The sequence below is a fragment of the Thermobia domestica genome, chromosome 10 (genome assembly GCF_964235325.1).
Source record: "Thermobia domestica chromosome 10, izTheDome1.hap1.1, whole genome shotgun sequence".
Lineage (NCBI taxonomy): Eukaryota > Metazoa > Arthropoda > Insecta > Zygentoma > Lepismatidae > Thermobia > Thermobia domestica.
In genome coordinates, this window is record NC_137463.1 from 219,898,993 (window position 1) to 219,923,390 (window position 24,398).

At 35.3% G+C, this 24,398-nt stretch overlaps 1 protein-coding gene across 4 annotated transcripts in view; it reads right to left on the bottom strand.

Moving 5' to 3' along the window:
- Nucleotides 1–24,398, bottom strand: part of jar (Myosin heavy chain 95F jaguar) — a 264,927-nt gene that overhangs the window by 75,056 nt on the left and 165,473 nt on the right. For all 4 annotated transcript variants that reach the window (XM_081729112.1, XM_081729111.1, XM_081729110.1 and 1 more), the window contains exons 2-3: nt 6,616–6,812; nt 669–742 (exon numbers count right to left, since the gene is read on the bottom strand). In XM_081729112.1, coding sequence (XP_081585238.1) covers nt 669–742; nt 6,616–6,799 — 258 coding nt within the window. In that variant the 5' untranslated portion in view covers nt 6,800–6,812. The remainder of the gene's footprint in view (nt 1–668; nt 743–6,615; nt 6,813–24,398) is intronic.

The window sequence follows — 24,398 nt, forward strand, 5'->3', positions numbered from 1 at the left end:
CCCTAAATGATGCCTCTGTTAATGGTTTCAAAGCAAGAGGGTTATATGCGGTAATATTCGGTAATATTCATGGGAAATGGTTACCCCAAAGTACGACAGATTATAACTCAGACTATCTGAATCACATTAAGCAAATTTACGATGTTGATACTAATTATTATTAAAGAGCGGATTTTAAAGTCCAGCATCTTTCCAAAAGTGTAGCTGTTTTCATACTCAGAGTTCAAGATGTATTTCGGGGCATGAAATAAAAAGAAATGGACACAATGTCCCACCTTTTTGTGAGATCAACACCTTTTCCCCTTTCTTCACCTCCTTGATTCTACAGCACTTTTATTCTCCTCTTTTCCCAAAGCCAAACTGGAATTAAATTTGAGAAACAATCCGAACGTAGAAAACGTCGCAACTTAAGTGGACTCCCTTTCCATATGTTTACAATATATGCTCTATTGCTTTCCGCTGATGTTCGGAGGAGTTAAAAGAAAGAAAAGCAGCAAATCATACATTTTTCCATTTTTATTCACCGACCGGATGAAACATACTCCAGCCCCACGACTCGCCATTACTATGCTAGATTAACAAATAAACAAACAAACAAACAAATAAATAAATAAGAAGTTTGAGAAATAGTAAAAGAGAGAGTAAGATTCATTTATTCCGTTACTTACATATATTTTATCTTTGTAGTATCTCAGTCGTATATTATTTAGTAAAGTTGCTTCATTCAGGTACATCAAGGCACCTAAAATAAAATTATAAAGCTTCATTACTAAAAAATAGAAATTACATTTCACAACAGGTGTCACACAGAAAAATTAAACGCAACGGAAACCAAAATATAACATCAACTGGTATAACTACATCTTTTACACATTAACTGAACACAATAGATATTCATGTAATCTTTACTCAGTGATAGAGCGTTCACCTCTGGTGCTTGGGGTCCCGGGTTCAAACCCTGCTTCCGTCAAGTGAACTTTGTGGTGGACAAACACCGTGTGCGTGGGTTTTCTCGGGGTTCTCCCGTTTCCTCCCACATTCTACATTCCACCATTTCATTCATATCTCATAATCACCGTCTCCTTTAGCCTAGCCGGTATAACCGTGGGACGTAAAACTCAAAGATTTCATTTCATGTGATCTTTAATAATATAATAATAAAATGTGTGTATGTTTATCTGTGGGTGTGTCAGCTTTTCACACAGAAAGAGGCCCTCTAGAGCCACCTAACTTGGTACACTTCTGGTCACAGAAACCTAGACTGCCTTTCAGGGAATAAGTCCGAAAAAATGACCCTAGATCCTTACGAATTCCCCTTTATATCTAGATCATTTCGCCGGATGTTTCCCCACACTCAGAGGTGGAAATCGCACGATAATATTGCAGTATGCACATGAAAATTTCGTTGTAGATAAACAAAACAAGAATTTTAGGAATGATCTCCCAAAAAAAAAAAAATGGATCAAAAGATTGTAATCTTGGCCAATAATTAGTTTTGGATCAGGGGAGAGAATATTTTTGAACGACCCCTAAATCGAGTTTTCGTATTTTCTATGGAATAAGCACACCATACTGAGTTAACTCATGGCTTGGGTTTGGCTAGACTACATGTAGTTCTCCAGATATATAGCCTACAAGAAAATTTTTGATTGAAATATATTGGATCTTTTTGATCCAATAACTACAATACAAAAAATTTCAATAATTTTAAGTCGTAAATTTGATACACTGTTTATACTTTTAACCTAGAACGATTTAAAAAGCGATGGAAACAATGAAAACATGTAACTACAAACGGATTACAATGATTAACCATCTGCTTTACGCGATTTGTTAATTTGTTCACACCCAATTAATTTGAGAGTCCGGTTACCTTCCTTGGAATGGAAACTATGGAGTAATTTATGAAAAACTCATCAAAATCAACAAAGTAAAAGAAAGAATATTTGAAAATATTCAACATTTTTCTGGTATAACTTGTGATTCATCCGTCTTTTACATAGGAGGTTGAGAGGAAACTGGTTTTTGTTTATTTCCAACTCCAACTCCCTTAGAAACAAAGTAAAATCACATATTCTTGTAATGTTAGTGTTACAAATTAGCAGACAATAAACCAACACCTGAATAAATTTTGCTGCACATAAAGCGAGTTTTTTTTTTTTTTTTTTTTTTTTCAACCTCATTCCTAGGATTTTGCACCCTGTTTGTGGAACAGAATCAAAATGTCAGCCAAGATTGAAATTTTGAACTTTAATCAAAGTGTGGGACATTTTGTTATCAACAACATTTTACCTCAAAGGATAGAACAATGTTCTAACATGTTCGATCATAAATATATGTATTATCTCTTGAGGCTTTTACACCTATAAGCACACAATCAGTCCCAATATTATTATGTAATTTACCGATTCAAGTGATTTTTCAAAGCTATTTGTATTGAATAGGATCATGGATGTCCATATTGCATGCAGTTTTGGTAAATGTGGAGCAATTATGGCAGGTAAATATAAACATTAGCTTTAACTGCTTAATGGTATATCCCAAAATAATATATTTTGTTTTAATTTTTGACAAATATCATAATAATTCTATATTACTTCTATTTTATTAGCATGAATTAAGAAGAAAAAATTCAAACATGTGCAAAAGAGAGAGATTTGTTTTTGAATTCCAAATGAAAGAATTATCCCAATCCTGAGAGAATTATAGCAAAGTCTCCCGGCTTCTATCGTACTTAAATTGCTCTGATTGCATAGGTCTGTATAGTCATTTAAAATTGAGGGATTTCCGAAGAAAGAAAAAGAAAAAAAAAACATAACGAATAAAATGACAATGTTGGGAAAGTGAAAAAAAAATCTTCATCTCATAAGTACCGAATTTTGTGATTTTTGCGTCTAAATAATCTGTAGGCATCAAGAATGCGGTATCATTCAGTGCGGTCTTGTTTACCCCCACGCTAGATGGAGCTTCAGCTCGCTATTCTCAAAAAGACTCGACGCTAGCTCGATCTCGCGCTTACTGATTTGGGCTCTGGTTTGCCATCCACTTATGGTTTGGGCTCATGTGAGCACGAGCTTTCTTGTATTGAGCCAGGCTGATTGAGATTGGGTGCTAGGTTCGTGGTTTTGGACAGTGCCGGTCTGGCTAGGTCGGCTGCTCGGCGATCGCCGAGGGCCCGAAGAGCCCGAGAGCCTTTGGGAGGGCCCGGACGCATAGGAACATAAATATTTAAAACTTAAAAAATAACTTAATTATCAGATGTTTAGAATACAAAAACAGAATTAACTACTGATAATTTTAAAACACAACAACAAAGTTTAATGTAATGCTTGAAAACACTTTAAAAATCAGCCAGTACCAGATTTACACATAACAAGCTATAGCTTAAGGCACCACTCTTATAGGGGCCCCCAAAATATTAAAAAAGTAAGTTGGATATAATGACATTTTTTCCTGTCTAACTTTAATTTTTAGTTCATAGTTCATACGGTATCTTCTCTAATAACATTACCTAGATATAGTACCGAAAACTATTTATCTGTTATACTATTTCCCTTCGGACTTTATAGTTGCCACACTTTCCTTTGTGACAGTTTTCATAGATTTATTGTTCCTTTCTTTTCGTATTTTTCACAGGTTTTCCTAAAATTCTCTAACATTGTATTAATTCCCGACAAAAACGAGTGAAATAGTTTACTAAACATTTTTTTTAATACAACGTCTTATAGATATTACACTTTTTATTGGTAGACAAGGGCTTGCTTACAGGGGCAATGAAGAAGCGTCATTCTCTCTCTGAAACGAGGGAAATCATGGCAATTTTCTCGAATTAGTCTTACTTATTGCGGAATATGATGTCATATTGCGAACCCATGTAAATCTGTGTATTGAGAATAGTAAGAAAAAAAGAGCTGCTGATTTGAAAAGAAAAAAAGAAGGGAAAAAGAGATTGACACAAGTTGGAAGAGGATCTCTAATTACTTTCCTGTCTAAAACTTTCATAAATAAGATTATAAGAGTAATAGGATCCTTGGCGCAAAATATGATTATTAAAGATTTAAAAGACAGCATAATATATAGTGTCATGATAGATACTACTCAAGATATAGCAGTGATGGACCAAGTAGCCGTTTGTGTTCGTTATGTTGTACAGGGTAAAATCTATGAAAGACTTCTTGATTTAACTATAGCGGAAGGTACCTCTGGCGAAGCACTATTTGAACAATTACAATCATCACTTGAAAAGTTAAATATACCTCTTTCAAATATGGTTGCATGCTCTTTTGATGGAGCCAGTAATATAAAAGGGTGCTACAGAAAGAAGGTAAACCCAGAAATCATATAGCCTACACTCATTGCATGGGACACGTTCTCAATTTAGTTATAGCAGATTCTACTGTAAAGTGCCTTCAAGCAGAACATTTACTTCGGGCTTGTGAAAGAATCCGCTTGCTTTTTAAGCAATTCATACAAGAGAATGATCGTGTGGGGGAAATTTACAAAGAAACATCATTCTGGGTGGGCAAAGCTACATCGATTATAAAAAAAAAAAAAAAAAAAAAAGGTGTTACTAGGTGGTCGAGCAAACACAAAGCTCTATCATCCATAATAGATTTACATTATGATGATGTTGAATCTTCTAAATTCGTTACATTTTTGTCAGTATTGTTAGATAAGTATGTCAACAGGCAATTTCGATTGCAAAACAAAATTTATAGTGCGTTCCCTTCTAGAACAGTGGTGCAAATTCGAAAATTTGTTTCTAGCTGTAGTCATGCTAGACATATTTTGAGTTACTTCTGCTGTGTCCATCTTTCTCGAAAGCAAGTCTTTAGACTATGCAAAGGCCTGGCAGTCGGTAGATGCATTATTAGACGAAATTAGAAGAAAAAGAAGTGAAAAAATTTTAAAAGATTGCATGACAAATGTAAATCTCTGGTTAAAGACATCAAAGCTTATTTTAGGAATGGGGAAATTGATATAGAAGGTGATTTTCCAGGAAAAAGAATTCCCAAGGTGAAGAAAATGCCTTGTGAACAAGTTTCTGAGAGGTTAGAAATTTGTCACATGACCAGAAATACAAAGCACTATACTTTAACAATCTCGATTATGCGAGTAAAAGTATAGAAGAACGATTTCTACCCAACAAGACTCTAATGCTTCATTGTTCCTGGTCAGACCCAAAAAGGTACGAGGATGTAGTTGCAATGGAGGTAGAAGATTTTCCAGATGATTGCTTGCAAACTGTTTCTCAATTAGCAAACGTGAATATGAGTTGTTAGAACTGAAACAGTTTGCAAGCCAGTATTGTAATTTGAGTGTAGATTTTAGTGACAAGTCTGAAGAACCAGAAGAGAAAGAAGTATGTAAATTTGTGAGAATTACAAGTAATGATGGTGATTCAGATGAAAGCGTGACATCTGAAGAAGAATCTGAAGATAAAAAGAAAAAGTCTGAAACTCAATGTGGTACTAAAAGGAAATGTTTCAGATGTCTCTCAAGTGCATTTCCCATTCTCTATGAACTATCATCACAGTCTGGATTATTTAGTAATTTATATACTGTGTTTAAGTATATAATGACCATTCCATCCACTCAGGTGACTTGTGAACGAGTTTTTTCGAAATTGAAAATTGTAAAATACAAACTCAGATATTCTTTAAGCGAGAACTTACTATCTCCTTTAATGTTGATGAATGTTTAGAGACTTGTTTATAAATTTGGACAAAAATAAAGTCATTGATGAAATTGCGGTGACAAGCGAAGTTTTGAAAAAAAAATAATGTATTGATATGTTCCTGATACAGTACTTTGTAATTCCTGTGTGTGTCTGAGTCATTTTCAATTTTACAATTATGTACTTTATGATATTGTAAAAATCATTTATTAGTAGTAATCAATAAATATACTAATATAAATTAATATAAATCTAGAATAAGCTTCACTTTGTTAGTGCATACCAATATTTTCGTCTTTTTACAGTTATGTGGTCATATAAATGTTGTAATTCACGTTAAATATTTGTCATTAGTTCTCATAGAATAAAAAAAATGTTTATTACTATATGGGTTTCACATAATTTTGCCATATCAACACATTTCTCTTTATTTCACTCATAACCTCATTACATCATATAGTACGATTCTAAACTGACGCCGAACGTATATCATGATTTATATCTACGTTATATTATTGCTTAAGTACCGTATGTTTTACCATGTCATTTATTGTAACATAGATAGATTTAAAATACTTCAGAAACTTTTTTTTTTCATAAACAAACCTTTAATCATTGTTGTAAGTACCGAAGATACGCTGTGAAAAGTTTCTCGATCAGGGGGCCCACAACCAACTTTAGCCGAGGGCCCGTAATTGCTCCAGACCGGCACTGGTTTTGGATTATGACTGTAAAAATTTCACACTACACATCGCAAGTGTTTCCAAACTATAAGTCTTAACCGTACAACAAAAATATACGTAAAGCTTATCATGCATAGTGAAACGCAACATGTAAATTTAAAATACGTCCACATTTCAAACAATGGAATAGACTAATATAAAAAAAGAAAAAAATGAGTTTCCGATGCTTTTTCATAACTTATCTATCGTACTTACAATTGTCATCGACTTCCTTGTTGTCATCGTCTTCTGCTGGGTAGACTCGCTCCAGGGAACAAGTGACCTGTTTATGTTTTTTGTCATATGGCACCACGGTCACTTCATCCAGGCCGATGTCGACGATTCTCCCGAGGATGAAGCCCTCTGTCGGACTCGAAACCCATACCTTCTGCCTCTCCATCTTCTACAGACACCTGCAATAAATAAATAACCACATACTTTAGTCTTTAAGTATTTGTAAGCTACATTACTTTCATCAAATTGTTTCTATACTATCAACGACACTTCTAACATGCTCTTTGGATTTTTCATTCTTTTTTCTTTTAATCTTATTACAAATAAGATGATGTTTTAGCTTGTTTTCTTCTGTTAATACATCAAGGCCGGCTCTAGAGTTTTTGAAACCTTTGGCGAGAAATATTTCGGCGGCTCCTGTTCCCCCCTCAAATTTTCACTCTATCATCCCATTGTTACATTTTTTAAAGCATACGTTACGTTCGATATCTCTTACTATGGTATTGATAATTAATCAGCAAGTCAATTAATTTTTGAATTCCTAAAGCATATTGAATGAATTTTTAATAATAATAATAATAATAATAATAATAATAATAATAATAATAATAATAATAATAATAATAATAATAATAATAATAATAATAATAATAATAATAATGAATTTAAGAAGCTTCGAATTGAACATAATCAAGATATTCAACTAACACACACGAAAGATGAACGTATAAATTTGCTCACTCAAAACTAACCCAACTCTGACAACCAGATAGATTGTCCTAGACCTAGAAGAGGAGGAAAGAGGATAAGGGTGGATTATAATTAATATAAAAAGAGGTCCACATTCTCGGTTCTCTTAAGGTTAGAGACATTAAATTTGTTATTTACATTTTTTACTTAAAATAATAAAATATGGTATGTGTTACATCATATATTTTTTTTAAAAGTTTGACCTAGAATGGAAGAACAAGGAGTGAGGGTAGCTGACTCAGATGTCCATATGAGGGATTCGAATCCCGTGCAAGACTTCGAATTCAGATCAATTCTATATTTTAAAAAAAAATGCAGAAGGAAGGATGCAAAATATCGTCCACAATACCATGTTAGGGCATTTACTATAGGGGAGCCAAAAGAGAAGGTCTCTAACAGCGGCGCTGTCACTATTCACATGTCAAGACTTCTTCGGCATATCTATAATGGCAGTTTTCTTAATGGTACAAAACAGAATGACCATGGTTGGTAACACTAGCACCCAAGTAACGGCTGCATTTACTCTCTGCACCAGGGACCATCTCATGATGGCTCCTCTTATAGTAAGTAAGTGACAGAGGCGGATCCAGGACGGACTTCTTGGGGGGCGGGTTGTAATACTGCCACTTAGAGCTACTTTTAAGAGCTCTAAACTTTGGGATGGGTTTCATTTATATACAAAATAAGAAAGTTTCCTCTTCTGGGAGGAAGCGATCGCCCCGATCGCTCCCCTCCCTGGATCCGCCCCTGGTAAGTGAATAAATAAAGTTGCTTCGTTTAATACTAGTGTCCTACCAACAGAACCACAAACTGAAAATTCTGTTTTAAAAACGAATTAATTACTGAAACCTCGTACAATGCAATTTCTTCTTGATGATAATGTTAGTTGCAGATATGTTAGAAGTCGAATACTTATTAACATAGCAATACAACAGAGAAAAAATAAAGACAGCACGCTATCCTTTCATGCTTACACTGTCAAGGACTTCTTATATAAACAATTGTACGTACATCTCTCAAAGTGCAGAACAGAAACCGTTACAGCGTTTGCACACGTCCCCGGCAATGCCGGATCCGGTTCCGACGATGCCGGCGATGGAGTCGGCGGCAATGTAATCAAATGGTAGCTGGCACACGCTTTCCGACCCGGCAAAAAAGCCGGTGGTACTCCCGGCTCCGGCAAATGCAGCCGGACTAGCCGCCGACATGTCGGTGCCGGCTCCGGCTCCGGTTTTGTCGGCGGCAATGTTTTATTATGCGTGGATGCACACGCAGCCGGTAAAGACGGAGCCGGCTTGTTGATAGGTTTCTTCAATCTAGCTACAGTGAGTGAGTGGCAAGGCGTTGTGTATTCTTGTTTCTTTTCCTGTATTTGGATTTTTTGTTTACTTCAGGTTTATTGTTATTTTCTTTTTTTCACATCATATGAATATATAATGAAGAATGAAATAATCAAAATGGCTGTGAGGTAGCACAAATATAGTGGCTTGCTATTCACATAAATTCTCAGCAAGGGAAATTCGGATCTTGTTTGAATTATCCAACTACGGCAACGCGGAAAGTGAGTTTCACACATGTATGTATGTATATTAATTTGTTATCTTCTACAGCTGAAACGTACTTAAACGATTTAAACAAAGGGGTCGCTGGATTCGTTTTGATAGAAAATATGTCTTAGCATATATGAAGTCATAATTTTTAAAAAATCAACATGACGGAAATGAACAAAATGGAGATACGAAGAAATTATGAATCTAGGATAGTTGTCCAGTGCTTATCCTGTTAATTATGCAACCCAGTATGTATGGTATAAATATCCATCATAATCGTAGAAGTAGGCATTCCCAAACATAACAAAGGTTGTAAATAAAATTAAAGTAAATAAAAACTACAACACAACTACAGAAAGAAATGAAAATGCACAAACAGAACAAGAAAATTTCTATTCTTGTGGTTGCATACTGTTTTACCTTATATATCATTATAAAAATATGTACTCTGTCTTGTCTGGTATTTGTTCCATAGAACGATTGTATACTGAGTAAATAGGCAGCCGCAATGTTGCCTTTCCAGCCCGAAACGGCTCGGACGTAAGAACTATCATCTTTATTATTATTATTATTATTATTATTATTATTACTTTAAATAGTTTGATCTCAGCCTGTTTCAATTTTGGGAAATTTAAATAGATGTTAAAATTATGGCAACAAAAGTGGAAAAAAGAGAAAGAAACCAAAAGAAGGCCATATACCTCGTGCGCACACATCCACACACACACAAAGAGCAAATAACCTCGTTTTTTCGATCTTCTGTTAAGTCTCCCCCGGGGGGAAAGTATAGAAAAATAATAGTTTGCAAGACTCCTTTTATCAATCATTGATAGCGATTAGGCTTCTCCTAAGCATTTTCCTTTTGTGTGGATTGTCTTACTTGGCTCCTGCAAGATCATAGTACGTAATTTGGAAGGGGGGGGGTGTTTGTTGAAAGAGGGAAAGGAATGCATAAAGAAGAATATCTTGTATAACAGTATGATTTGATTTAATCAACACAACAGGCTACAGCCGAAATTGCCTATGTTTTTGTTTTACAAGATCCAAGATGCATTGCAAAACGTTATCTATGAATGTTATATCGGACATACTACATATGTAGGCCTATCTAGAACAAAATCTCCCCTGGAAAAAATCCTCCTATGCTGAAGAAAATTATAATTTAGTTCCGTTTCCTCCGTTCGATTCCAGGAATGTACTCGATTCGTCTATCTGTATGCAACTATGCAAGCACACAGGGGATCAAGGACAGAAGTAGGTCAATTTGACAGGGGGTGGAATAAACTGACGTTTATCATTTATATAAAATTATTCTGGAGTGCCATACTTTCTGCGTGAGTGTCGCTATATGTTACTTATTTCCGCTTGAAGTAGCTTTTTGATTTAGTGGATTGTTTTCTGCAGTGCACTGAAGTTTTGCTTCAGTGACAATTCATTTCATCGTTCATCGAGTGACAATGACTAAAGTGTTTCAGTACGATGTTTTGAATTTCATTGAATTAGTGGAAATGAGACCTTGTCTATGGGACAAGACTACAGATTCATATAAAGACAAGGTCGAAAAGCAGAAAGCCTGGAAAGAAGTATATACAAACCTTGCACAAGACTTCGACACTATGGACAAAAAGAAATGAGAAGCGACAGGTATGTATAGGATAATATAAAACAATAGTGATTCAAACGCTTTCTGTTTACTTACAGTTGATACATAAAATGTAGATTATATGTAAATGAAAATAAAATGTACACTCATGTCCAAAATGATTGTCGCATATCTATAACTGTCTTCTTGTAAGAATATACTTTGATAATGATTTTGCAGAGTACTGTTAATACTGATACTGTGTGTATAATCGGGAAATGTATATTTGTGGTAAATTTCATAGGAAAACAATTATAAATACGAAAATTAGAATGAGTAAAACAAAATGTTGCTAAATGGACAAGAAAGTTTTATTTTCGTTCTATTGTTCTTATTTACTGCTCTTTTGACATGAAATTTACCACATACATGTCTTTGCCGATTATACACATACTAACATTATAAGAAATACCGGGCGAAATCGTTATCAAATTATATTCCTAGAACAACATATTTATAAACATGCGACAATAATTTTGGACATGAGTGTACAATCGAAGACATAAAAATGGGCCACTTCGATGTTCGGGGTACGGACAATTTACCAGCTGTCAATTTGCCACCAAAATTCGACAAAGCGGACAATTTGCCACCAGTTTTCGCAAATTCTTGACAATTTGACACTATTGGATTGTGGGTTTAAGTATAGGGTTACTACCTATTGTAACTTGTCAAAATTATTAATTTAGCCATGTTTTTCTGCGAATGCTTTTGATTAGGAGTATATACGGACCAATTTACAACATACCTTTGTGTACTAAAGAAAAGATATTTGGGGATTTAGACGTTAATGCTCCTACGTCACTTGATTGACGTAATACAATTAACCTTGTTCTTTGCATTGAGCTATTTCTCAGATATTGAACGACCCTTCCATTTATTCAAGTCAGTCTGTAATATTATACGGCTCTTGCAAAAAAAAAAAAAAAAAAAAAAATGAACAGCGCTGAATATGATTACTAATTCGTTGTACTAAGAAATCGAACGTTTGTTTAGACATGCGAAAGTAATTAATTTAAAAATTCCGAATCATATGTACACAGCTTTTCATATAATGTATAAAACGGACTCATGTTCTCTCCTTCACGTTCAAACTCAAACTACCTTTCGGCACCGGCATTACCGGGATGTGTGTGCAAAGCAGCGCCGGCACCGACATTGCCGGAGCCGGCTCCCTCCGGTTTTGCCGGCTGCGTGTGCAAAGCAGCCCCGGTTCCGGTTCCGGCATTGTCGGTGCCGGATCCGGCATTGCCGGGGACGTGTGCAAATGCTCTTAGTGTGTGTGTGTTCAACAACAGAGACAACGTAAAGGAAATAAAAACTTTAAATGACTTAATTTGTTCCCAGAAATAAATACGCCAACAGCTTCAATAAATATTGTTCAACATATTTGCTTTCTGGACAACACATTCAACATTTTTTACAGACATATATAAACAAATTATCCTGTCTATATTCACGACCATTGGAAACGTCCGTGAGAATCAAAACATGCTTTATTTTATTTTAATTTTGATCAATACTGAGCAAATTCGTGTTAAAATTATAATTATAATTAGTATTAAAAAATAAAATTATTTTGTAAAATTGAAAACAATTTTTCACAATATTCTAGAAGCAATGAAAACCCAGTAAAGAATAAGAACAATGCATTTCAAGAGAGTGGTCCTTGATCTGATCTCGAGCTATGACAGCTTGTGATGAACAATATCCAGCTCAAATATAAGCAGGTTTCTTTGTACTCAAAATCAAACAAAAATTTGCTTATTTATTTACACCATTTATTAAAAAAATAAATCATTTAAAACCAGGTATGAACAAAACAGAAACAGAACAAAGAGTGAAAAAAAAATACGAACGTCATCTAGCCCTCTTCACAAATGTGAAGAAGTTTGTTCTACAAGAGTTCATCAGAATTTCTGAAGAAATGAAATTTATATCCTGCCACTGCCTATATAATAAGTAATTCTTTTAACACAAATTGCATATAGTCCAGTCAATTTAGGTGAAAAAAGGGCTTAACATCAAACTAATTGTAAAAGAAATAAAGTAAGTTTTTTTAGACTTGGAATAATATCCCCAACAACATATCAAAAGTCTACAGAAATCCGAGCATGGGAAAGCAGCCATATTGGGCGCCATCTTGGATTTACTCTTAAAATCTATAAAATGCAATTATTCCTCCAATGAACTTCAAATCTGTATCGAAAAGAAAGTTTTTGGAAATATGAACGTTATTTTAAGCCATTTACAAACATTTTAACCAGTAACAAGCTTGAAAAAGGCATTTGATATGTTTGTTGAGGTATTTTTCTTGATTATAATACCATGCAGTTTCTTTCTATTTCTTACCGCTGTTAAAATTTATTCGTTTTCGTTTTGCTTCAGATGTTGATTATTTTAAGCTCTTTATTTATCGTGGATGAAAATGTAATTATGAAATGTGCCTTTGTGACAAAAAGTTATTTGAGGAGCCAATAGTGACGTGTCGAGCAAAGAAAGTGAGTGAATCAACAAAGCAAGTGAATGAAGAGGAAGTGATATACGAACTCAAAAACAGTGTTATTTTAAACCACAAAAAACTTTACCAATAATAAACTTGAGAAAGGCTTTTGATATACTTGTTGAACTCTTTTCCTTCATCATAATCCCATGCAGTTTCTTCTCAATAATATTGTTAACGATTTTTTTCACCTGTTGTTTTTTATAAGCTGATGTAATTATCGTGGATAAAATGTAGATGTGAAATGTGTCGTTTGTGACAAGAACTTATCGGATGAACAAACTGTGACATTACGAAGCAAAGGAAGTGAAGGAATAAACAAACCAAGCGAATCAAGAGGAGATGATATACGAACTCAAGAAGGACAACCCGTTCATGTGAAAAGTAGGAAAACATGGTGCAATTCAAAGAACATTAAGGCTTTGAAAAGGAGAAAACCAGTTGTTAGTACTAGTAATGAACCTGTGCATGGATCATAAGTGGGTAAGTTTTAATTCAATAAGCATTGTCTGTTTCGTGGGCAGAAAGCCAAATTCGATGGTAGAAAGAGAGGATATGATGTTTTCCCAGTTCGAACTTATGCATTGCATGCTACCATAATGAATGTATGCACCAGTAGGGACGATGAATGGAGTAAACAAGTGTCTGCAAGACTTCTGTTTGCTAAGCATCTTCCAGCAGTAGATGCAGTTTACAACAATCAATGTAACGTAAGCTTCAGTAATGGAAAAGCAATTTCAACGAGTTATGTGCCAAAGAGTGAATCAACAAATGATAAGCTGCAACTGACAGGTCGACTCCAGGAGGATGAAAGAACGAAAACTTTTCTTGCTGCCAATCAAGACCTCAAAGTTAATGATGAAGACCAAAGGGCCATATGCGACTTAGTGAAAAAAATCGGAAGCAAATCTGGAGTCTTCTGGTTCCGAATATCACGCATATTCTGAACAGTATATGAAACAGAAAGTTAAAGAGTTATTTGGGAATGATGTAATATTTACAAATATGAAAGGACGAGTAAATCTTGTAACACTTCGAGCAAGTGCTTCTTCAATTCTTCAGCAATACTACAATACTCCAAAAGATGAGAATAAAGAGGAAGAAAATCATAGGATAATTGAAACAGCTCCAAAATTAATAGAAACATCTAATGATTATTATCCACTGACTGAAGATGTGGCTTCTGTAGACAAAGCAATGAATCTGTTGCCTGACAGTCTTCAAGTGTTTATGAAAACAGTAATTGGAGTAAAAAATGATAAAAAGTCGGCTTTTATAGGTCAAGCAATAATACAAGCAATAAAACCAAGATTCTTTGTAGCGCCTCTCCAATTGGGACTGGCAGTCCAAATACACCATCATTTTGGTTCAAGGTTTTTGATAGATTCTTTACACTAGCATGGTTTCTGCTCTTCCTATAGCGAAGTACAGAAATATGAGAGAAGTGCAGCAACAACGTCAAACCTTGATACATTGATTGATTCGCATTAGTTTGTTCAGTATTTTGTAGACAACATAAACCACAACATTAACACACTAGATGGTTATTGCACCTTCCATGGTATGGGCCCCATAGCACTAGTAACTCCTGGAAAGATAGTAAGTATAGCAGTTCCCAAGAGGTAATCACAACACACGATCTTTTCCATTAGTAGAAGCTTTGCTTTGTATATACTTAAACACAAACAAAACTATTTGCTGAGCAAAACAGTATATTCACATAAAAAAACTACATACGTGTTAGTTGGCGAAACTGTAGCAAGAATAAAACTTATACAGTACCAGACACCCAAATCACTTGCAGAGCTTAAGTTCAAAGAGTCTTTAGAAGAGCCTATGAAACTACAGACTGATATCCTTTGGAAACTATCACCATTTGCAGCATATCCAAGACCAGGCTGGTCTGGTTTTATGCACATGATTCATAAAGATCACCAGCACCCAGGAAAGTGATTTATTGTATTCTTGTCTATTATTGATCTAGAACCATCAAATATGTCGTGTATATACTCTACTCTTCTCTTTCTGAATGACCAAGCAAATAAGAACAGTTGCACACCAATCGTAAAATTCGATCAACCGTTGTGGTGGAAGGCTTTAAGCATTTTTGAAAATGAAGCTGAAGGAAGTAAGTTGAAAGAAGTAATCCTTCTACTTGGGAGTTTACATACGGAGATGAGCTTTCTGGGATGTATAGGTCACCTAATGATTAACTCTGGGTTAAAATATATTGTGGAGCAGATATATGGCAGTAACGTAGTAATTCGTATGCTTAGTTGGAAGGCTGTATCAAGAGCAAGAGCAGGACACATGTTAGTAGACGCTGCTTTGAACATATCAATATCAGAGGCTTTGAAAATACCTTTGCTACATCAGTGGATAACTCCTACCAGTCAGGAACAGAATGACATAAATCGGGAGCTGCCAGTAGAAGATGACACTGAATCTGCAAGGGATGAGATGAATGGTCTTATTGTCAGTGTTGGAGAAATATATAATAAAGAAATGCCTGGTGATGGTGAAGATCAATATTTGGAAGATGGGTCAAGTACCTTATTACTAGATATAAATAGTAAGCTAGAAAGTAGCAAGGACAAGTACAAGGTGGAAAGCAGAACCGGTAGATTATGGGTACAGTACATGAAAATGGTCGACATTTTAAAGACATTTCCTTCGGGCAGAGCACACCGGCGACTGGAATCTACATTTGTTAACTCTAGAGGATATGCTACCATACTTTGCTGCAGCAGGGCACAATTTGTACACAAGCACAGCCTGTGTACACCTTCAAAAAATGCAAGAAATTAAGGAGTCTCACCCGCTTTACTTGTGTTTTGTTGGTATTTTAAAAGAGTGTATAGTAATTTAAACGAGTCTGTACAAGTTTAACCATCTCTTACAAACATTGATAATGTATCCTTATAATATTCATAACTTTACTACTTATGGGCCTATTTTTATCATTTTGTAATAAATGGAAAATGAATAGAAACACGATCGGATGATTCCTGGTTTAAAAAACTATCCATTTGATGTATATTTCACGTAAATTGGAACAAAATTGGAAATTTCTAGATTTTGAGAGGAAATTCAATATGGCGGCCAATATGGCTGCTTTCCCATGCTTGGATTTCAGTAGACTTTTGATATGTTGTTGCGGATATTATTCCAAATCTAAGAAAGCTTACTTTATTTCTTTTACAATTAGTTTGATGTTTTCATCTAAAATGACTGGACTAATATTGCAATATTGTAATTAAAATTAATCACAGCAGAAGCGAAACGGAAATTTTAAAAAATAGTTAATATATCTTTATTAAAAGTCTTTCTGGACCAGTAAACAATTAAAATATGTATCTGCTTTATTTGTACACACTGAGGAATATTGTGTACATTGCAGAAAGTGGGTTCTTTATTAACTATCCTTCCATCTCGCCTAACGACTTCTCCAAGATAATATTTTCCACCATTTTAGGAAAGATAGGAGTTCCCATTTCGCCTAAAATTGTGGCAAGATGCTTAGAGAGAATTTCTGTATTGAAGCTATCACAAAACCGGCATGAAATGGAACTGTATTAGATTATTAACCATAATCTCCAAGAAATTGTAAAATCATAATTCTTCGTCGTCCTCTCCTGATTTCACAACTTGTTGGAATAACTAAAAGACGATATACTATTGCAAATAGATCATAAATAAATACCCAAACAAGGGCGTAACCGGTTGGAGGAGATTGTTTTTCCGTTAGCATTATTCTATAATAAATAAATAAATACTTACAACCTAGGTAAACACATTTTGATATAATTAGGTTAAACTAATTTAAATCACCGTTTTAAGAGTAATTACAGCTGCGTATGCTCGTATAAATAAAAGTTTTTAGTCGTAGTGTAATTTAAACTTACACTATTGGAAGCTTTAACTGATTTTTCACGACATTTTATTTGCCAAACACAAATGTAACTACGGGTGTTAAAATATGAAACTATCAGAAAACCGTCATGAAATGAACTGTACAGAAATTCGCTGTTCAGAAAAAAAAAAAAAAACTCTTTTATCTTGTCATTTTATCCGAAATGGGAATTTAGATCTCACTTAAAATGGTTGAAAATATTATCATGGAAAAATCAAGTGGCTGATAAGTCGTTAGGTAAGATCGGATTTAATCATTTATTATGAAGTTTTCCGCTTGAGGACACGTGAAATCGACGGCAAATCATGTATAGCAACTTAGGTCTTATAGTACGGCTATATCCGTCCGTTTGTGTGTTGATAGGAATTAGAGCAAACCCAGTAGGCTAAGTCATATCGAGATTTTTTTTTTTTTTTTTTTTTTTTTTTTTTTTTTTTTAGGGATTCATTGTGCTATGAATCAGTTTCTTCTTCTCTCTTAATCATGTATTCAGAATCGAAAGCGATAGAAATCAACCACTTCCAGTTCCAACGTGCGTGAGAAATGCGGGTTCGATTCCCGGCGGAAGCTCATGTGGTTCAGATCCCACGTTAAGCTGTAGGTCCACGTCTCATATAACCTGTAATTTCAAAAAGTATATCCTGGACCGAAACAGGTAATAATAGGAAGGGACAAGGTCAGGATTATATGACGGATGCGGCATCTGTTCGATACCACCAAGTTCCTTCATTGTGTATTGCGTTGCAAATTGTTTGATACTATTCTTTGACACAAACGGTACCACTAAAAAAAATTCCGGCTTGATACTGGAAAATGGCGTCACTGGTAGCAATCTGTTCATGGCATATAGTGTCCCCTATATCGGAAGAAATAGACTACTGCGTCAGTTTCAAGTGTCTACTTGAGTCACTTCATTGGAGGCAATAATTTGAATCAGTCATTCTGCATTCAGCTTCCACTACTGCATGACAATACATCACTCCGCACAGTTGTTGCTGCCGGCAGCTGTGTTAGATCTGGGCTGTAAGTTGGGTGCTGTATCTCCTCGAAGCCAGTGTTTCACTACAGCCTTGGCAACAACAACTGTGTGTTATTGATTTATATATCGAAATCTAAGGCTTCCCGATATGAGAGCATATAATTATTATATATATATATATATATATATATATATATATATATATATATATATATATATATATATATATATATATATATATATATATAAATTACATTGTAGTGGTCGAACTTCACCTTAAACTATACGTCTATATCCCATAGCCTCGCAACTGCGAGAAGAGAAGCTAAACTTCAAGTAAATAATCAAGGACCTCAAAATTTACTGTAACTTATAATTAAAGGCGTCATAGAAAAAAAATGTCGCATATAGTTTAGACTTAAAATGTGTCATCTATAGAGTATGTCCTAAAAGTGTCAGGAGTACATTCGCGATAATAATGTCCAGTATTAGAATCCAAGTATTGACGCTCTTTCTTTCTTAATGACGAACTTTTCTGTTTTACACAACACTTCAGCGCATATCGCTGTCCACTCATGCGCTGAATCTTGATTCCTGACGAAAGTGCAATATAACTGCTCACTTCGAGTGTGATCCACACTCTGCAAGAACTCAAACTCGACTGAGCGGGTCCTGTTGTATACCTGTTTATTCAACACCAACATTCCAAAAGAAACCGAACGTTTTAAAAAAACAAAAAAGCAATGTACATTTTGGAACAAATCATTTTTATTAATCAATGTATTCCCCTTCTGCATCGATACACATATTTGCACGCTCCAACAAGTTGTCAAACGACTTCTCCATGTCCTTTATTGGAATGGTCTTTAGGACGGCGGTCGTCGCCTTCTCAATGGCATCAATCGATGCGTGCCACTTTCATCACCAAATGCAGTTTCGGGAACAGATAGAAATCGCACGGAGCGAGATCTGGTGAATAGGGCGGATGATGCAACCGAATAATATGATTTTTGACCAAAAATTCAGTTACAAGTCGCGAACGATGTGATGGTGCATTATCGTCCAAAAGAGTCCAACTGCCGATTTCGCGATATTCGGGCCGAATACGACGAATTCCTGCCAGCAAACGCTTCATGACGCCCAAGTAAAACTCTCCAGTGACTGTCTGGCCGGGATGAACAAATTCTTTGTGGATAATTCCTTTTGAATCGTAAAAACAAATCAGCATCACCTTAACTTTTGACTTCACCAAGCGACTTTTTTTTGGGTGTTCCTTCATCCGGCGCTCTCCATTCAGCACTTTGCCGCTTTGTTTCGGGCTCATATTCAAAACACCACGTCTCGTCACCAGTTACAATCGATTTCAAGAAGTTTCGATCCTGCCGAGCACTTTTAACGATGTCTTTGCAATGCGCAATTCGATCAACTTTTTGGTCTTCGGTGAGTTTGTGTGGTACAAACCGCGAATTAACCTTCTTAAGGCCCAAAACTTCGGTCAAAATGCGGTATGCGGTTGTTTGAGGAATGCCTAATTCCATTTCAATAACTTTCACCGACGATTTTTTGTTATGTTTGATGAATTCACGCACTTTTTCGATGTTTTCTTCCGATAATCCGGTTCTGGGACGGCCTGATCTTTCATCATCATCCAGCATCTCTCTACCCGATTTGAATCGCCTGAACCACTTGTAAACTTGCGTACGGGATAGACACTCATCACCATATGCATTTTGTAGCATTTGGTGCGTTTCACTAAAAGTTTTACCCAGTTTAACACAAAACTCAATTGCAGCTCGTTGTTTGAAACTCATTTTCCGACCGATGTACACAACACACTGACAGTTGAAACGCAATAACTTTGTTGCCGTGCATCCAAATGTCATGACATTTATACTAGTTGTCAATGAGGGACTACGCCATCTACCGGTAAAATATTACAACAGATGGCACTAGCGATACTATTTGTTTTCAAAAGTTCGGTTTCTTTTGGAATGGAGGGTGTATGCTCAATGCATACCATCCTCCACCGTTTCTCCTTTGCTAGAAACAATTAATCCTTTTTTTGCTTTTTTTTTTTTTTTGGATACACCTTGTACTTACAGTCCTGTACGGCATAAAATTTATTTTTACATTCTAAAATTTCGTGACATATCCCATGGGGTTGTGCGAGACACCTGTTGGGGATCTCTGCATTAATTCTTGTATATAAAAAAGGTACGTTCTCTTGTCTCCTATAAGTGCTTGCTGTATGAATGCAAATACTGTAAAACCTTGTGTCCCTATCTAGTTAATCGAACCTGGGACAACATAAACCAAAGGCAAGCGTGCTAGCTGTAAAGAAGTACAGACCATTATATTTCTTCCCTGCCATTTCAACTTCAGCAGTTATTCTCTTCTTGTGATCAACGTATAGCAAAAGACGCGATGGAAGTCATGCTCTATTACATCGACAAGTCATGCAAAATAATCAAGTCACGATCAGATTGAAAGAAATAACGTTTCTCTATTGATATTCTGTGGAGTCTATACGTATTGTTTCACACCTTGTAATTTTATTTTGTTTGGTGTTATTTTCTACGTTATGTTTCCTGATATTAATAGTTAAGAGTGAGTGTAAGTGTCTCTAAAGTCTGCCTGTTCAGGAAAGGTATACGTAGTTATTCTAACGACAGATTATGGACTAGCTTTAAAAAAAAAAAAAAAAAAATGGAATGGCTTCTCTATCATTGTTTCTAATTCGGTTTCTTTACAGGATATTTTTAAATATCACACCGGGTATGAAAGCACCATGAATTTACTTATTTATTAGCATTTGTCGATTATAGAACAATAATTTTCCAAAGAGTGTTATTTTTTGCTACCCCTGTTTTAATTTATTATTATTATTAATATTATTCTTTTAATTTGTAGATTTTCATTTACATTTTTCTTTTAAGTTTTATTACGAATTTTAATGTGAAGCTTGCGTTGACCATTGATCTTGTCGTAATGAAATTCAAATAGCCTCACCTCTGATGCCCCCATTAAACATTCACCAATGAATCCATAATCATTCAATTGTTCGAATAGATATTTGAATATACGTGGGTGATTCAGAAAGTAATGCCTCCAAGCCCACTACTTGGCCAATAGTACTGTAAACATTCTGAACTGTTTATCATTATAATTAAGCTTTAGAATGTCACCTATTTCATTTTCCTATCTCTTCTCGTTCCAGAGTAATAGAGCAATCCATGGCATCCAGTGGTGACGTCTGATTGAAACAATGGGTTGTCATTGAATTTCTGACTGCAGAAGGTTGTGCGCCCAGGAACATTCATCCCCGGCGACGAGTCATGAATACACCATTACGACCCAGAAACGAAGCGTTAGTCGATGAAATACCGCCACAAGTACTCTTCTCCATCAAAAACAAAAATCAACAATGAAATGAAAATGAAATCTGAGTTTTACGTCCCACGGTTATGCCGGTTAGGCTAAAGGAGACGGTGATTATGAGAAATGAATGAAATGGTGGAATGAAGACAGTGGGAGGAAACGGGAGAACCCCGAGAAAACCCATGCACACGGTGTTTGTCCACCACAAAGTTCACTTGGCGGGGGAACAAAAATCAAAGTTGTCCCATCTGCTGACAAAGTGTTGTTGACATTCTGCTTCATCCTGGCTATAGTTTGGATCTTTGCGCTCCGCGACTTTTGGCTCTTCCCCAAATCAAAGGATCACTTTAAAACCCAACGTTCCAGTTGTGACCAGTGTTGTTAGATGGCGGGAAATTTCCTCCAAAACGGGAAATTCTTAGCATGAGCGGGAAATTCTAGTTGAAAATGGGAAATTCTGTCAAAACTTCTTCCTGTTCATGTCTTCTGTTTCTCACTTCTTGTCTTCGTCTCTGGGGTACATGGAATAATACATGTATTACAACCGTCTTTGAAGGTTAAAAAACAGCAAGAGAGGTTAATAAACCGAACCAAATAGAACTGATTGTTAATCGGGCCAATATCCATTTTATGCGAGAAGAAAGAAGCGAGAGCCCTTTACTTACTGTAGTTGTTACTGGCAGTCATTCACAGAATGTTAGGGAGACGAGAGGAGAAGGAGGGAAGGATATAATGCTTGGAAGTAGCACACACACACATACACAAAATGTATATTTTTCTCTATACCAAATAAACTACAGTTAGAAAATAGAAGGATGGCCCTGTAATAGATTTCTCCCCCACAGGAAAAGATGTACTTCGATTGATTGTTCATTGTTATTGAATTTTAATTTGAAATCATTCATACTGTATAATAATTAATTAATTAATCATTAATGATTAATTATTTAGTTAATGACTGATATTCTTTTTGGCGGGAAATTTTGCAACCGATCGGGAAATTTCAGGGCTTTGGGCGGGAAGTCTATTGTTCTGGATATGACAACACTGGTTATGACGCGGAGGTGGAAGCAGCAGTTCGGTAATGGTGTTGCCAGCAGCCTCAACAATTCTTCGCCGACGGCATGAAAAACCTTGTTTCGCGTTGGCGCAAGTGTGTTGCCCCTAATGGGGACTATGTTGGAAAATGATGCCACCATTTGTAACTGACACTGCAAGTTTTACACTGATACCTGTATCGGTGCTACACTGTCACACACAAATAAAGATATCACCTTGGAGGCATTACTTTCTGAATCGCCCTCATATAATAATTATTCAAATACTTATTTGAACGGCTAATCATTGTTTCAATAACCAATTGAATAAAGAGTGATTAATTTATTTTTTTTTTTTTTTAAAAAAAAAGCTAATACTCGAATTATTTTGATAATATTCGTTCTGATCTCGTTTCAAACTACATTACGTCTCGTGTATACTCAGTGTTAAAGGAAATATAACCGCCAAACAAGTCCACTTATTATTATAGTTTCACTGTAAATAGTGGAATTCTGTATACACTTTTACTTTTATACACACGTGTAACTGTGATAAATATTTATCATACATTTTACAGAAGAAGGAATGCTTTTGTTTTCTTCGCTCTCTTTGATCATCTTATAATTACTGTATAGTTACAAATTGCTTCCGCTCAAGTGTCATTTTACAACTTTGTTAATTATTTTTTGTTCGTAGTCGTGACGCTTTTACATCTTCAGTGCATTAAACATTTATGTTTCCTTGTTGTAAAACGAACAGTTACCACAAAATATTCACCTTAACAAACAAAACAAAACAAAACAAAACAAAAAGGATTTCTATAATTACTACTAGGTATTTGCACTGGTTTTTTTTTCTCTGTGGAAGTTGTTTAAAACTTCCTTTGCCGACCAAGCTAAAAGTTATCATGCAATAATCCTGAGCGTTCAGATTATGCATTACTCATAGGAAAGTGATAGATTACATATTTTCGAACTGAAATAGTCATTTTGTTCTGGTGCTTCGATACTTAGGTATACACACAAGCCAAGAGTTGAGACTGCCTCGTCTCGAAATTGTGTCATCTCATCTCGAAAAAATCCATCTGTTCCTACTGAAAGAGGTCTGTATAGTCTTAAAAAATGTGTGTCTATTGGAAGTGCTCTGCATCTTTAAAAAAAAAAACATATGCGTCTATTGGAAGGGTTCTGTCTCGTCTCGAAAAATCTGTGTTTCTATTGGAAGAGTTATATATTGTCTCAAAAATGTACCATGAGGAACATGCAAGAATACATGGTGGCAGGAAGAAAAGGAAGGAGACGAAGGATGCTACAGTTAATGGACCATACTAAAACAGAAAATTCATACGTGAAAACAAGGAGCATGGATGTTTCTCAGTTTGCGGAAAGCGACGCGACAATTAAAACAAAATACCTATAATGCTTTTGACTCAGGAAGCTTCCGCGTGCCACTAATGACACGCGGGTACTAGATTAACCATTCCTGACATTTACTTTTAATATGAATCATGTGTCAAAGTTTGTTGGAGGCTATCAAACATAACTGAAGACCATGCCATACATCTCTGGTGGTTTAGAAAAGGTGAACTAGTCCCATATTGCCAATTTTCGGTTATCCACAGTTCCTTATGAATTGGTTACTCTTTCGTATGGAAGTACAGGAATACGTCCATCATGAATATTCTGACTGCTACTGGGGTTGCTCAAAAGGGTACAAGTTCAGATGCACGCTGTGAATACTGTGAAACTGTTGATAATTGAAAATTGGCAATTTGGGACTTGTTCCCGTTTTTCAAAATAATAATAATAATAATAATAATAATAATAATAATAATAATAATAATAATAATAATAATAATAATAATAATAATGGATTATATTTTTAGATCCATATTAAACGCATAAAGCTTTAACTATTGCTATACTACTGATTGTGGTATGAGATGTACCAAAAAAAAAATAAAAAAAGGACAGGTTATATTTATTTAAAATACGCTTGACGTCTTATTCTGC